The sequence below is a fragment of the Leguminivora glycinivorella genome, chromosome 5, assembly GCF_023078275.1.
Source record: "Leguminivora glycinivorella isolate SPB_JAAS2020 chromosome 5, LegGlyc_1.1, whole genome shotgun sequence".
Classification (NCBI taxonomy): domain Eukaryota; kingdom Metazoa; phylum Arthropoda; class Insecta; order Lepidoptera; family Tortricidae; genus Leguminivora; species Leguminivora glycinivorella.
Window position 1 is genome coordinate 7,814,164 of NC_062975.1, and position 16,687 is coordinate 7,830,850.

The 16,687-nt window shown below is 40.6% G+C and overlaps 2 protein-coding genes across 4 annotated transcripts in view; both read left to right on the forward strand.

Annotated features, from left to right (window-relative positions):
• LOC125226069 (folliculin-interacting protein 2-like) overlaps positions 1-436 on the forward strand; it is a 49,361-nt gene extending 48,925 nt beyond the window's left edge. For all 3 annotated transcript variants that reach the window (XM_048129905.1, XM_048129906.1, XM_048129907.1), the window contains exon 10: positions 113-436. In XM_048129905.1, coding sequence (XP_047985862.1) covers positions 113-434 — 322 coding nt within the window. In that variant the 3' untranslated portion in view covers positions 435-436. The remainder of the gene's footprint in view (positions 1-112) is intronic.
• A 186-nt stretch (positions 437-622) lies between these two features.
• LOC125226468 lies at positions 623-5,111 on the forward strand. Its single transcript, XM_048130452.1, has 5 exons — positions 623-1,240; positions 1,329-1,635; positions 3,064-3,190; positions 3,795-3,909; positions 4,757-5,111. Exons 1-5 carry the CDS (start codon positions 623-625, stop codon positions 4,835-4,837), a joined length of 1,248 nt encoding a protein of 415 aa, XP_047986409.1. The 3' UTR covers positions 4,838-5,111.
• Positions 5,112-16,687: the final 11,576 nt, after the last annotated feature.

Here is a 16,687-nt window from a genome sequence, read left to right on the forward strand (position 1 = left end):
TTGTCCTTTTCTATCACACCAATACGTCGTAAAGGGTCAAACGAACTTTATCGGCTTGATAACTTAGAGTACGTTTATGAATAAGGGGGTAATAGTTGTTTAATAATTCCAGTTTCATGAGCACGCTGCTGACGCACGTGCTGACGTACCACCTGGGCTGGGTGAGCACGGTGAGCCCGTACGACGAGAGCGCGCCCGTGCCCGCGCCGGGCGCAGGCTCGCGCCGTCCGCACAACGCGCTGTGGGCGCAGCTCGCCGACCTGCACGGCGCCGTCGGCTTCCCGCCCGTCCCGCGCGCACCATCGTCAGCGGCGCCGAGGCCGTCCTCGTCAACAAGCTCCTCGCCGTGCTCACCTACTTCGTGCGCTGCGGCGACGTCGTCCGCAACGACTTCCACTTCGACGACAGTGTTCTCAGGGAAAGCGAAACGGTGACGCTCAAACGGACGGCCCCCGCCAAGAGCGACAGTGGCGAGGGCGATGCGACGCCCGCCCCGAGCCGCGGCTTCGGACGGTCGACGACGCTCGCCAATATCAATCGGCAGCTCTCTACTAGTGTAGATTTCGAGGAACGCTGCGCGTCGAGCGAGAAGAGCGCGAGCGGCCTGAGGCGGAACCCCACGATGATGCTCGCGACCAAGTCCTCCTCCGACTCCAGTCTCGACTCGACCGCATCCGAGGAGGAGGTCGAACGGAAGGTCGTGTTCGTCCTCGGCGACGACGAGAAACTAGTCGGGTTGAAGAACAAGTCTAACGGCGGGAAAAGCGTCAAGAGGTCCTCCAGAATACAACACGAGCCGGTAAATCTGGACGCGGTCCAGAAAGCCGGCGACGAGGAAGAGAACGGCGACGGCCGGCCGCCTTGCGAGCAGAGATGCGCCCGAAGCACCGACAGCCCCTCCAAGTGCTGCGCGCAAACACTTCAACATTCCAAACCGATAAAACATTCCGGCTTTAAGTTCGAGTTCGATAAGTACCCCCAGATAGTCACTAATTATATGAAAAGCAAGAACTTAGAAATATTAGACAGGCACTACATCGGGAAACCGGGGAATCTGAAGCTGGACAACTTCCAGTTCGACCCGACCGTCGTCCCGCCGATCCAGGAGGAGCGGTGCGAGGCGTGCTACAAGTGCCAGATGATGGAGTCGATGCTGCAAACCCCGACGAACGCCTCCGAGTTGGAGTACATGAACGACGGACCGCGGCAGTCGGACCCGCAGTACGCGAAGGAGTCCATAGTGAGCGACAGCGTTCAGGTGTCCCCGAAGACTTTCGTGCGGAGAAAAAAGAGGCGACCCTAGTGGTGAACGTGAACGTTAAGCCTAGTGTGAGTGTGGAAGTGAGCGGGGCACGGCGTGCGAGCAGGACGGCGACAGGGGCGCGGTGCGGCAGGTCATCGAGTTCTCGGGGGCACGTGCGTGCGAGCAGGACGGCGACAGGGGCGCGGTGCGGCAGGTCATCGAGTTCTCGGGGGCACGTGCGTGCGAGCAGGACGGCGACAGGGGCGCGGTGCGGCAGGTCATCGAGTTCTCGGTGCCGCGCGTGGCGCGCCGCCCGCAGCCCGCCGCCGGGCTCGACGGCGCGCTGCTCGGCGGCCTCACCGACCATTATGTACCTGATTTAGTTTTACAAGGTTAGTAGATAGTAGGGGGAAATTAGCTAAAATTACGGCATAATTAATGGAAGGTTTTTTTTAATTGAAATATGTACGTTATAGACCGAAGTTATTTTTCATCAACCCTCCCCACTCCTCCCTCCTCTGCGTCACCCCTCTACCCTCCCTTAAAGTGCCGAAAATGCGGTTTTTCTCGATTTCTGACAAAACTGTTGAAGATACAGAAAAAGCGCGTAGCAACGAAGTAATCCTTAATAAATTTACTACAAATCATTCATTAACACTTTGGTTCTAGCACTTATAGTTTTCGCGTGATCCGTCACGAAAGTTGGTCCTTTGCTGCAATTTTCTTTAGTGAATGTTAAGTTTTTGCCCAAAATGCATACGAAATCGTCGAAATTTGTTTGATATAACTAAAATATTGTAACTCATGACTTAAATAAAATTAAGGGGGAAAAACCACTACCATGGGTGGAATTTCCAATATGTCTTGGAATTCCAGTAACTATTTAAGACGTCATATTTTCACGGTAGTAGTCGCTAGGAGTACCATTGATCTATATAGTATATCTATGACTGGGGATGAGCTTTTGGTAGCTGTTGGTAGAGCTCTGGAGTATCAATCCAGTAGCCGTGAGTTCAAAACCCACCCATGGTAGTGATTTTTCCCCCTGAAATTTATTTTCAGTTTATAATATTTTAGTAATATCAAACAGATTTCGTAAGCAATTTGGGAGAAAACTTAACATTCACTAAAGAAAATTGCAGCAAAGGACCAACTTTCGTGATGGATCACGCGAAACCTATAAGTGCTAGAACCAAAGTGTCAATGAACGATTTGTAGTAAATTTATCAAGGATTATTTTTTTCCTACACGCTTTTTTTGTATCTACAACGGTTTTGTCAGAAATCGCGAAAAACCGCATTTTCGGCTATTTAAGGGGGGGGGGGGACGAGGGGTGACGCAGAGGGGGGAGGGATGGGGAGGGTTGATAAAAAATAACTTCGGCCACATCCCAATCCCGCGATGCGCATCCAATCCGCGGATGTACATATCCCAATCAAAAAAAATCTTCCATTAATTATGCCAACATTTTCATTGAATACATAACTTTCCAGAAGCAACGGACTAAGAGGGATGTCATGAGTCACAACTGACACCCGACATATTTTCATTTTAATATCGACTGAGAAAAATATAATCCTAATTCCATTATACTTTTAAACGCTACGCAATTCGTGCGCCGCACGTAATCATGAATGTTGTCGGTCTATATTAAAGTTGATATGTATGTGGCTGTAACTGCGCGCTTCCGTAGTCTTTGGCGTAGCGTCTTATGAGTCAACCATTAGAGAATGCCTTTAGGCATTAAATCCGCCACTTGTAATTATTTTACATTTTGTGAATAAATAGTATGTATGTTTATCTTTTAATTTTTTTTTCAGGAACAATATCAAAACCTCAGACGTGGGAGATGGATCTCCGGCGTGACCTGGATTTGGCGTCCTACCTCAATAAGGCGAGCGACGCGGGCGCCATGCCTGTGGCTATCGTCGGTGATACAGACGCTTGGTAACTGTCATTTTATTCATAATCTTTTGATAGAACTGATAGAAGCGACGAATAACTTGAGAAATGCCTTGTCTTGGTATATGAAGTAGTTCTCAATTTCCCGGACTCTTGTTGGTAGTACCAAAGACATATGTAACTCCGTAAAGACAAATAAAGTCCAAGGAAAAAACGTACCTCAGAATCATACAGAAAAAGGTACGTTGTCCTAGATGGCGTTACACCTGTGAGGGACGCTCGGCTAGATGGCGCTAATATTAGTATTTGGCATTCTAACACATATCAAGCTAAGAATATAGGCCAAATTGTCAAAACTGAGGTTCAAAAGTTTTAAGCCTGTGTCGAGAGATGGCAGTCTATGCCCTGTGATTACACATTTTACTTTGAAAGTAACTCTCTATAATAGTCTATCCTCTTAGGTAGTACGAAAACGATTTCGTAATCGAGTGTATTTGACAGAAGAGCATCGCCCGTCGTTCTGCGCGTTTTATTGTAATTCCCCAGTTGTGTCTAATTCTCGTAATCTATTGTATTCAATCCCTGTATTAGGTGATGATTGGGATCGTTGCAGTAAGCCATAGATCAATAATGAGTGTATCGTTTGCAGGGAGGTGCGGGTAGTGGGGCGTGAGGCTGGCGGGGGAGGGGGCATGTCTGCGCTGGTGGGCGCCATGCTCGACGCGCTGCCCGCTATGTGTCGCGCACGCGTGCCCGCGTACCAGGTGAGCCTACACACTATTCCACTGCCACTGACCTTGAAACTCGATAGCTCAAACGGTATCACTGGGTTGGGGTAGATGTAGTGTAGGGACGCCTGGCCGGAAACAGGCGGGCTGTATCATGATGCATTCATTCAGCCCATGGGTTGGGGTAGTGCTGGTACACACTCGACGCACCGGTGACCTACCAAAGCCAAACAGTATTCCCGTCCCAAAAAGTTGCCGCAGCAAGGACGTTGAAACGCCACACCCTCCTTGAGGGTGGGAATTATTTTAAAGTAATTACAATTAGTCACTTTTGCTTGTTACCTGCAGAAATGTAACATAGTTTGCGCGGATGTCGAGCGCATTCCGTGGTCCAATCGATCATTGTGCTATATTTCAATGTAACCAATATGCTAAACAAATTAATACGAAATCAGAAACAATTCAGTTACGTATTTTTTTTATTAAATAGTTGCATTGAACTTTTCCAATATACATGTTACAGTTATTATGAAACAAATTTCATTTTGTAAAATACTTTTGTCTGATAACAATTATAATCTTTACGATCAACTATTTTTCTCTGATAACAATTATAAATTAATAAATCAATATTATTAGAACATTCTTACACAGATTGACTGATTGACAGAGTCCCACGGTACCAAAGCTCAAGGCTTATGTTGTGGGAACCCAGACAACGACATATATAATATACATAGTAAAACATCCATTACCCAGGAACAAATATCTATGCTCATGAACCTCAGGAACCCAGGACCGCGGCTTAGCAGGCAGGGTCACTATGCGCTAGGCCAGACCGATCGTCAAATACCACAGTACAAATTATTTGTATTTGTTTCAGTGCCTATTATACCTCGAAGGCAAGCTCCGCGAGTTCTGTGTCCTATCCAAAACGCTCGCCGACATGCTTGATGTCGACTGACTTCTGCGACATCGCGACGCTAACCAAAGCACTCAACATCGACGTAAACGACGTGCCACTGCTGCTAGCCATCGCCACCACGCACACGCCACAAGTCGCCGCTAGATACGGCATCAGTTACAGGTAGTAAGGGAAATAAGAATGTATCTGATTGAAATAGTTGCTAAGAATCGACCTGCTCGCCAATGCCGTACGCTATATTGCCGCATACAGCTAGCAAGCGGAATCAGAACGTGGCTAGTTACAATAGCTCAATTATCTGTGACTGGTGATCGAAAATGTCGTCTGCAAAAACCTGCCTGATCCTCTTCAGAGCGATTCACGAAAAAGTCTACCATTATCTTGTACGAATTATCAGAAAAATTGCTGGCTTGCTAGTTATTTCTTACACAGTGGATGTGAAAAATACTGATTTTAATAGCCATAGACTCAGTATTTTTAATTATGTGCCTTTGCAAGGCACAGCAACATGGAATGCCCTGTGGACGGTTATATAATGTTGTAACGAGATTGATTTGGCTGGATGTATAAATACTATCTTGTCATTAAATTAATATCAAAAATGTTCAAGTATGCTACAAGGCTGCCTAAATATTTAGTGTTAAACTTCATTATAAAGAAGTCTCACTGCTAAAAACTGCTTATGTAAAACCTTTGAAAATTAAATATATAACATGACTAAACGTTCTGGTAGTGAGCAGTCTTTGAGATGACTTCCTGCGATCGTAATAGTACATTACGATACAAGTGCGTAAAAAAGGAAATTCGAAACGAGTGGCGATAAATTAAAACACGACCGAAGGAAGTGTTTTAAATCGACACGAGTTACGAATTTCCTTTTCGCACGTGTATCGTACGACGTTTTTCAGTACAGATGAGCCTCCGAAGTTTCGACCTGGCATATAATGAACCACTTCTCGAACTAGTGCGGTGCGTAAAAAAACGACCATCTGTACTGAAAAATTCATATTTGATTTTTTTGTAGGATATTAGAATGAGTATAGCCCTATCGCTTGACTCAGACAGTTGGTGGGAGATTTAGGGCCAGTTGCATCAACCACATTTGACAGACACATCGTCACGCAGCTGACGTTTATGGAACTTCCTATACAATAAAATTTAACGAACGCTTTACCGGTGACAGCCGGTTTGGTGCAACCGACCCTTAGTTTTGTTGTTTTACTTACTACTTACGAAACAAGTGTAAGGTTTGAGTGGACGTTTTGAGCGTTCGGCGGGGCGGGCCCGCCCTTGTACACCCGATGCAGTGTCGACTCAGGACACCTGTCCTGAGTCGACAGATGAGCTCATACAGATGACTCGAATGCTCGGTGTCATACAGATGAGCTCGACTTATTTGCACGCCCCGCCCCGCTGATCGCCCGATATGAGCGTAGACTAAGGGCCAGTTGTATCAACCACATTTGACAGACACATCATCGTCCCGCAGCAGACGTCTATGGAACTTCCCATACAATAAAATTTATGGAACGCTTTAACGGTGACAGACTGTTTGATGCAACCGGCCCTAAGACAAACGAGACGCACTCTGAAAACGCTCATCGTTAAAATTAAGATTATTTAGATTCCCATAGACTGTCTAAGTTAAACGTTAGAAAAGGTATGTTGGAATAAATATTAAGACTGTTTTATCAACTTGTGAAATAAGAAATATTAACCGAGGTGAATGCGGTGTATGGGATCTGTGATTATTAAAGTTATTTTTGTATATAAATCAGATATATTTTATACTAATTAAATAATGGAGGGCCTGTAAAAAATAACTGTTATAAGGGATAGAAAAGGTTAGCAATCCAAATAATGCAATAATTAAAACAGTTTCTAGATCATTAGTCAATTATAATAGATCGTGTTATTCACAAAAACGCGCGCCTTGACTCGTAATGCCTTGTTATTAAAGATTAGATTTGACAAATTTACGCGTCATTGTGGATGATCCGAACTATAACTCTTTATTATCTATACATCACAACTAGCATCACAGTTATATTTCTGTCAAAAATAAAGGGGTAACATTATTGTAACCACTGACATTTTTTACGAAATTATTCCATAGAAACTATGTGTACAGTAATCATGAAAATTATATTATGTATAATTGTATTTAAAATGTGTAGCTAAGCTTCATATAGGAAACTATTTATTAGCATTTTTAAAATGCCTAGTCTAAAAATAATTTGAGATATCAGCTTTTATATGAAATTATATTTTAAAATGTTAAACATTTTAATGTTAAGGATCAAACTTTTGACACATGTATCGTGTCAAGTCAGGCATAGTCAAGTTTTTTTTTATAGCCAATGTTATTTTTACAAAACAAGACGAAGAGTAAAGTCAGGAATGCAAGATAATCGTATTTTTTTAGGTTTAGTTTCTTGTATTCTGTGGAGCTTTTGTATGTGATAAAAGTTAGTTTTTAATTTTTCTCATATCTAAATAAGACATTAATAATCCACAAAAGTAAACAGCACAGAAACAAACACAACTTTAAAGAGTTTTGATACTTCAGTTTAATAAAATAAAAGTGCTTCTGTTTTATAAAGTTTGCGACGAAAAATGTATAAAATTGCAAGTGTTTTTGATATTTATATTTACTTTATTTACTTTGCTATTCCTGACTTTATTTTTCAAGTAAACCAAAATCCATCATGTTCTAAGGTCATCTTTGTATTAAAAATGTAATTCTATTTTTATACCTTAATAAATTATTTTTCTCATGGTCATTGATTTTTTTAATACCTGTAAAGGAACCCATGCACTAAACATCAAATTTAAATGTAGATTGTTTTTAAAAGTCTGTCATTAATTTGCTATTTGATGTGTACCGGAGAGTGTAAAATTTCAGACCACTGCGCTAAACGAAGTTGCCGCTTCCCGTCTCCGTCGACCAGAAAATATAGTACGCCTTGGGCAGTAATTAAGAAAGCCTCAGATCGCATGTTTGTTGACCTCGGCTCCGCCTTGGCCGACAATTACATGTGATCCGAGAAATTTTTCTCACTTTACTGGCATATCTGACCCTCTTTTTTTATCAAAGTGGAATGCGTAAACGCATTCCCCAGCCTTCAAAGGGGCCAAGGTCTTACGGGGGATATGTGGGACTCGCTCCATCAACCTGCTGCTCCTCCGAGTGAGGAGCGCGGGAGGAGAATACCCACTAAACCACTCAGGCATACAACTTGACTGTTCATGGGGGGGACACCGTGGGCCCCATTGTGGTCATTCTTCACAGATATCTGACCCTCTAGCACAACTTGCCTTGTCGCGCGAGATTCCATACTCGAAGTCGCGCTTGATGTATGGACTCGCGCGCGGCAAGGCAAGTGGTAAAAAAACAATAGATTTTATAAATCGCTGAGACAAATCTACCCTTTTAGCTCGTGAAGATTATGTAAGTACAACACGTAGCGTAGGTAAGTAATATTTCTGTGCATTATTTATTCGGCAAGAGGGCGTAACGCGGCTTAATCCCACTAATGGACTGTCTCTGACAGCTAATTACGGAGAGTAAAGGTTACACCGCCTGTCCGGCTCTGAGAGCGAGTCAGAACATACGCCATGCGAGTGCGATCAAATTAAAAACACGTTTTTGTACTCGTCGACTTTAATCTGTCAATTAGGACACCACAGACTAAACTATAAGTGCTGACTTTTCAGTGTTAGATAGTCTTTGACACTTAGTCAACTGTAATATTTCATTACAGTTCACTTTTGGTTAACTGTAATAATTTCAAAAACAGAACTTCATACAAGTTCTATACTAATTTGCGATACCTGGCAAATTTTCGTGCATCTGAAACACATTTTTTTATCTATCGCGTTATTGACCAATCAGAGACGGTTATTACAAACAATTGGTTGCTAGGTAATTCGATGTTGATACAACGGTGAACGACGCTATTAACATTAATTTTAACTTGAATGATGATATTTTTCGTCCATTGATGATGAAGATTTAATTAGATATAATTAAGCTTTTCACTCTCGTACCGTACTATTAGGCCACTCAGCAAGCTTCGTGGCCTAAACATGGTACTCGACTGAAAAGCTTTGTATTATATCACGATTGTATAAAATACTATTATAACACTGACAATGTACTTTGTATCAAATCTATGTGATTTGGTCAGGTTTATTGTTATGTAGATTGTGTGTCATGTGAGAAGAATTCCTGGACCCCGCAACAGTCGCAATACCTATTTTAAGCAGCTTTTTTTTGGGCGGGTGGTCTAGTGGTAATGACTTTAGCCGCGTAAGCTGAAGACCCGGGTTCGATTCCCGGCTCGGCCACCAGTGGGCCTTGTCCTATTCTTTCGTGTATGATATCTATTTCAACCTGATTTTTTTTTTTACTAAATAGGACAAGACCAAAGTAAGACATGTATGACGAAATAACATAGAATGTGGATGCAAGCAATATTATAGTGGAGATGGTGTAACGAATTGACAACGATGGGATACCCCCATTTGCCAGAATTTCATTTGCCATAATTTTATTTGCCATCCTATTCAACAATCATAATATTGTTTCTCATAACATCTTATGCCATAATCATTGTTTACTATATTAATCTAGTGCCAGAAACTTTGTTTCCCATAAAGTCAGTTTCCATAATGTCATTCGTCAGAATCATCGAAATCCGTAATTACCACATTCCATACCATCATTTGTCATACAAATTAGCGTCCAGAAAAGTCAATTTCCATAATGTGCTTTGGCAGAATCGAAAACTACTGTAATAGGTACTAGAAGGACTAGAGAATGAAACTGATATCAGAAAGTAGGTTAGGTTAGGTTAGAACTGTGACCCCCTGGAAAATGAAACTGCTATCAGAAAGTAGGTTAGGTTAGGTTAGAACTGTGAACCTCTGGAAAAGGAAACTGCTTGAAAAGTAGGTTAGGTTAGGTTAGAACTGTGACCCCCGGAAAATGAAAATACTATCAGACAGTAGGTTAGGTTAGGTTAGAACTGCGACCCCCTGGAAAATGAAACTGCTATCAGAAAGTAGGTTAGGTTAGGTTAGAACTGTGACCCCCTGGAGAATGAAACTGCTGGAAAAGTAGGTTAGGTTAGAACTGTGACCCCTGGAAAATGAAACTGCTATCAGAAAGTAGGTTAGGTTAGGTAATAATATGGGCAACAATTAATATGGCAATAATTGCTTATGGCGTTTGAATATTCTATGAAACCATATTATTGCACTTAATAATATGGCTAACAAATAGTATGGCATTGTATGATTATGGAAGGTAATATTCGGATAAACAACGAGTATGTCATATGATTTTTATGGTAAACAAATCATTCGGGCAAATGAAATTCAGGCAAGTTAGATTCGGGCAAATGAATATTATGTTAAATGACTGTCGGGCAAACAATAGACAACCGACAACGATACCTACGAATAATCTAAAGCTAATGACAGTGTCGAGTGGAAGAAACGAGGGAAAACCTTTCCTCGCCGTGGGTTATAAAATTAGGCCTTACATAATAATTATAGGATACAAGTGCGTAAAAAAGGGAGATCGAAACGAGTGGCGATAAATTAAAACACGACCGAAGGGAGTGTTTTAAGTCGACACGAGTTGCAAATTTCCTTATCGCACGTGTATCGTACGATGTTTTTCAGTACAAATGGCCCTCCGAAATTTCGACCTGATAAGAAATGAATCACTTTTCGCACTAGTGCGTAAAAAAACAGTCACTATTATTAGTAGTTAAGCTAGTTATTTAAACATATAAAATCGAGGATGTGAGTGAAATGAAATACTTGTAAAAGCAGGCACTACCTAACACAACTCTTAAGTCGGTATATTATGCTTATTTAGAGTAGGGTCGTTAAATACTAAAAGCGGGGATGAGGCAGGTTTATAGCACTTTTAGAGCTTCGTTGCTCGACAACGTACTCCACCATTATACTAGGTACACAATGCTTACTACTGTGGACTACTGTCAGGCTTTCTAGAGATAACGTCTTTGCCTTTGGCTAGTCTGTGGCCAAGAGTAAGCCCATTTATAATTAAAAAAAAATATATATATATATATATATATCGCCGTGTGCCTGCTATACGGCCACAATTCAAAAAACCATTTTTTCGAGAAATCGCGTCTTAAAGTTTTGAGAGTATAGTTGAGGCTGTTAAATAGGATCTTACTTCTTGAGTTTTAGGTCTATGAATTTGAAATTTAGCTATTTTTACTCTGAATGATATTACCCTCCATAAAATCACGCCACTTTTCGCAAAAAAAATCTGTTTTTTAAGATACAATGCCTAAAAGACAGGTATTTAGAGTTATGGCTGTATTGCAGAAACATTTTCTTATGATTTTGAGATGCGTCCAAAATTAAACGATATTATTCGATAAAGGTATCATGCAAATATATATGAAAAAACACCAAATAGTTAAAATAATTTTATTTACGAACTTTGACAGTAACGACAGCAATAATTATGTGTAACTAGCTTATAATCATCAACATTATATTACGTCATTACCAAATAATATTAATTATTTAAAATTGAAACAAATAAAACTTTGTAGCTTACGTATCTTGGTGTCACCCTGGATAGAAGCCTGAATTTCAAGGAACACCTGACCAGCCTCTCTGCGAAGCTCAAGACCCGGAACAGCATCATTCACAAACTTACTGGAACTATGCGCCATCCCTAGTCTACTCCTCTGCTGAATACTGCTCAGCGGTGTGACTAAACTGGCTAAACAGCACCCATAGGACCGCGGTAACGCCCAGCTGAACCAAACTATGCAAGTCATCAGAGGCTGCCTAAAACCAACTCCCACACACTGGTTGCCGGTGCTGACTCATATTTTACCTCTAAACTTCCGCCGAGAAAAGTGCCTATTTCGTGAAATCGCCAAGATTCGAGCAGACACAAGTTTACCCATCCACCGAGACCTCGACGCGCTAAAGGCTCTCAGACTGAAGTCTCGACTACCCCCCCCAAATTGAATTCCACTAAAGTGGGTTACAAGTAAGCCCCTTAGAGGCATAGATAATGGACTGGATAGCCAGAGCTCTTCCTATAGAGCTGTACGAGTTCGATACTGGGGCCCGACCGGTGTGATTTAAGGAGCCTCGACAGGTTTGGTGTCGGCTGAACCGTATCAGGGCAGGCATCGGAAACTGCTCATCTTTGTGGTGCAGATGGAGATGGTGCGAGTCTGTGGAGTAACAGTGTGGCCACCCAGATCCGACGGTGCACCATATAGCCTTCGAGTGCCCCATAACCAAGTTTAGCGGAAAAAGGGCAGATTTTAAGACACTTTCGACAAATCATCATCCTCCTTGCGTTATCCCGGCATTTGCCACGGCTCATGGGAGCCTGGGGTCCGCTTTGACAATTAAGACACTTTCGACAAATGCCGTTGAATATCTTAAGTCTAGTTTTTTAATAATTTAAGTAGAGAACAACGTGTACTGACTGGTAAAAATAATTATGACCTTAGTAATGAGATATATTGAACTGCACTTGTAAGAAAACAAAGTTGAGATTTGTTTAATCATTTTCTGTAGTAGTTTCGGCGTCGGGCTAGTAATTTTGTAATAATAAGTGTGATACTGACTTTTTGACACAATATTTAAAGGGATTTATCGCAATTATCACTCAAGCCACAACAAACAATTATGCTATACAGCCACAACTCAAAACGGCCGTCGGTTTACATGCGAACAAACTGGCAAGTGGCCGTATTGCAGGGAATCTTCTGACAATTTATGGTCAATTCCATACGGCCACTTGTGAGAAAAAGGCTCTTAAGGACCGGTTTTGCTATGGCTCTCGAAATAAGGTCGTAAATTGAACGATTTTGAATACGAATCTGCAATAATCCAGAAAATTAAAAATTTTGAGTTGTGGCCGTATAGCAGGCACACGGCGATATATGTACTTTCATCACAGTCCCGCAGTAAATGTTCAATCGCACGCGGGCAGCGCGAGAGTTATAGACAAATCATTTTCCCTAGGGAGTTATGAAATTATTTAGGTACTTAACTTTTTTTTTCTTTTTCACGTATGTCTAATTGTCTATATGGGGAGTGTGATGAAAACCTTGTGTGTAACTCGAGGCGTAAGAAAGTTGCAAACTCGAGTCTTTAATTAGGGTTCCGTACCAAAAAGGTACAACAGGAACCCTTATGGTGCGACTCTGTCCGTCTGTCTGTCCGTCTGTCACATTCCTAAATATCTCGAGAACTACTAACGCTATCAACTTGAAATTTGGAATAGTTATGAACATTGTAAACCTCTACAAATAGAACGTAGATTTTTTTAAATATATTAATTTTAATTGTAGAAAATGGCCAAAACGAAAGGGGGGCAAACTGTAAATTTCAAGGTACTAGGTCAAGTGGGGTATCGTTAGAAAGAGCGCCAATTGAACGTAAATAAATTATTTTTTATATTTTTAAATTATTTGTTGTGAAAAAAAAAAAAGAATTTTGAAGGAAAATGTAAAAAAAAATACCGTTCCCCCGTATCTCCGAAGTTTACCAACGAAAAATTATGAAAATTTTAAAAAACATTGGTTTTATGCCAAATATTATAGGAAAAATATAATTGTGTTTGTATTTTAAAAACTTTTTTTTTAATTCACTAAAAACTTTTCAATTTTTTACTTTCAATTTACCCACCCTTGCGGATGTATATAGTACTTCAAATTAATACAAGATGTTACGTGAACTATCTTCTTTCCAATAAAGTAAATATTGTTTAAATCGGTTAACATTATAAAGAAATATCCCTGAAAACCTCAACATACTATACAGGTCGCGCAAATTAGTTAGCGAATACACCGAGAGATGGCGCTTTACACAATAATGCTCATTAGTACCTATACTTTTGTCTTCTAGTCAAGTCATTAGAGTTATATGAATAGATGAGATTATTGTAACTACGTAGAGAAAGTTTGTACGGAACCCTCGGTGGGCGAGTTCGACTCGCACTTGGCCGGTTTTTATACGTTCACGCACCCATAGTACAAGCTTTGTTTAGTTTGGGGCTAGGTTGATCTGTGTAAGGTGTCCCCCAATATTTATTTATTATTTTAATTTTATTTTAATAACATAATTTTGGACAATTTACTCAATTTAGTGAAGGTACATTTTATTCCTAGGCAGTAATGACAATAAAATGATTCAGTGTACCTACTGATCAATAAATAGGTATGTGTAAAAACTTCCATAGTACGTAGGTAGTCGATAGTTTCAGAGCCTTTGTCTATCAAATTGTATGCAGAAGTTACAGGGACTGTTTGACCTATAAAAGCCTAGTAAGTAGGTTAGTACTGACCTGACCCAATAAACAGTTATAGGCAGTTACACAAAAAAAGTTTAAAGGGTACCTAGAGAAAGCGATTTTTTTAAACTTATGAGAGAGGGTTGTCCTCAGGGTTTGTAGTTTAAAAGAAACTAAGATTAACACAAACAGATTGTTTATTCACACGAACATTAGGTTCATACACTGAGTTTTATACTTAATCTTAGAACAGAACAATAAAACAAGATACAATCGAGAATGAGAGGGGAGCGTGATGCGCGACAAAACCGAACAGATCAATTGATAAATAGGTAAAGTAGCTTTTTTTAAGGGTGCCTCAGATGACATTGCGCTAAAAATATTAGAAAGCCAATAAGGAATATGAAGTAGTCAGAGGGCACCTTTTATTAAGGATATCTATAGAACCCACTTCAACGGTTTCCAAGTAGGCAGCATCGCGTCTCGCTAACACAAGACTCGCCCCTCGCGAGCCGTGCTCAACGAGCCTAGCGATAAGAGACAATTGTTTAGCAAAAAGAATAAATTCGCCCGACATTAATTACTTAATTAACTGGAGGTCGTTATTTATTTCAGGGAGGACGCCTGTCTACTTGTAGCAGACTTTTGTTTCTTATAACAATGCTATGAATTAAAGTAGCGTTTATCTACGAAATTAGCGTCGGTCGGTCCGACATCCGATATCCCCCGATGGCCCCGATATCCCATACATTACCTACAGGCGCCATCTTGGATTTTTCTGTTTAAATCCTTCCGACATCCGATATCGGAAAAAAAAATTACTGAACACGTGTGTGACAACCATTTTATGACTTTCTAATGTTATTTGTTTTGTCATGTGCCGTCAGACACTTGACACTTATTTTTATGTTATTGTTGAGGTCCTCTCACACAAGTGTGAAAACGAAAAAAGTTTTTTTTTTAATTATCAAAAAGCGATATTTAATGAACCCAACTGCGAGTATAATTTAATGCAAAACAAAAAAAAAACACAGTTTATTCGCCACCGCTTTAAATTTACGATGAGTAATGTTTTAGTGTTGTTAATCCTAGGGTCTAGATGGTTTCATAATATCCAACCAGCGAAGGTCCTTGCCGGTGTATATTGAATTTTTAACGAAGCCCAGGTAACGAGGGCCGAGGAAAAACGGCTTTTGCAGACCTATTGCTTGGGAAAAATTTATAAATACAGGCAAACAAGAATTATGTAGAAATTTTACGTACCAGTAAAGTTACGTTAAGCTCACAGTAAAGTTATGATGTTCCATTAAAATATAAGTATTCCTACCTTAGTATATAAAAAGCATTTTTGCCATAAGTAGGACAGTCAACCAATTGCAACCCTAGGCCACTATGCTAAAGTAACGTTATAAATTAGATTGTAAGAAATCTCTTATTGCTTGTCATTTTGACATGGTTGTAGAGTGGCCTAGGGTTGGAATTGATTGACTGTACCTATACCTATGTTACTGTAAAAACCCCCGAAGTTTGTACGAGTAAGTTTTACCAATGCCGATTTGCAAAGGCCCGAAGCTCAGTATAATAAAGAGTACTATCGTAGAGTATGGTCACTCCCGCTCCCGCTGAAAGTCCCGCTCACCCCCGCTCGGTTACCTCACAGTTACTGCCTGTCAAAATCGCGAACAGTCGACCTGTCATATCTCACTCATACAAGCATGGTACGCGTTCACCTACACGACCTTAGAATGTGTGCTAGGAACGCGCCTCTTTCATATATTTGATCGCTAGTGTCCGAGGTGTGCCCGAAGTCAGAAATATTTGTTGTTTACTTCGGGCTTTTACCGACATTGATTTGGTAAAACCACGGCGGTCGGTAAATGTTGTATCAAGCAGAAGTTTTGGGGAATCTCTGTGAAAAACAAAGAAAGTAATGACAAGAAATTCGAGGGCAATAAACGACAAAAACATTTCATTTTATTTCCTTAAACATTAGTGATACAAAATTCCAACCAGTGAAACTTTATACCTACTTTATTGCCAAGGCAACAGTTTTGTCCATTATACGCAGGAAGCTTTGTTTGATATTCGTTTTTTAACTCTCGTTAAAAGTTTGCTTCTGTTTGGTTTCTCAAAAGTTGAATGCGGTTGGGCTTCAGTTCAGCCGACTGAAGTTTCAGCTCACAGCTGTATTGCGAATTTGTTTCGAGAATAATACGAGTCATTTAATTTGATGGCTATAGTTTTCGCGTAAACTCCATGGGATCGCACGATACGCGAAACGCTTGGTCGGAATTGAGCGATAAATATTCCAATTTGTAATTTGTTGAGATTTTGTTTAAATATTTTTTTATACGTATAATCAAGGACGATGTAATACGGACAGACAAAGCCTATAGGTACAAAAAAACGTATCCCTGAAATGTATGGGCCTTTTAGGCATAAAACTAGATGGCGCTGTTTCGCAGCCTGGAAGACTTCCAGTCCTGGAAGTGGCTAAAATCATATTTTCCCCAAATATTTTTGCGAGTTTTTATTTTTTATAGAACAGGTGACATGCTTCTTTATTTTTCCCC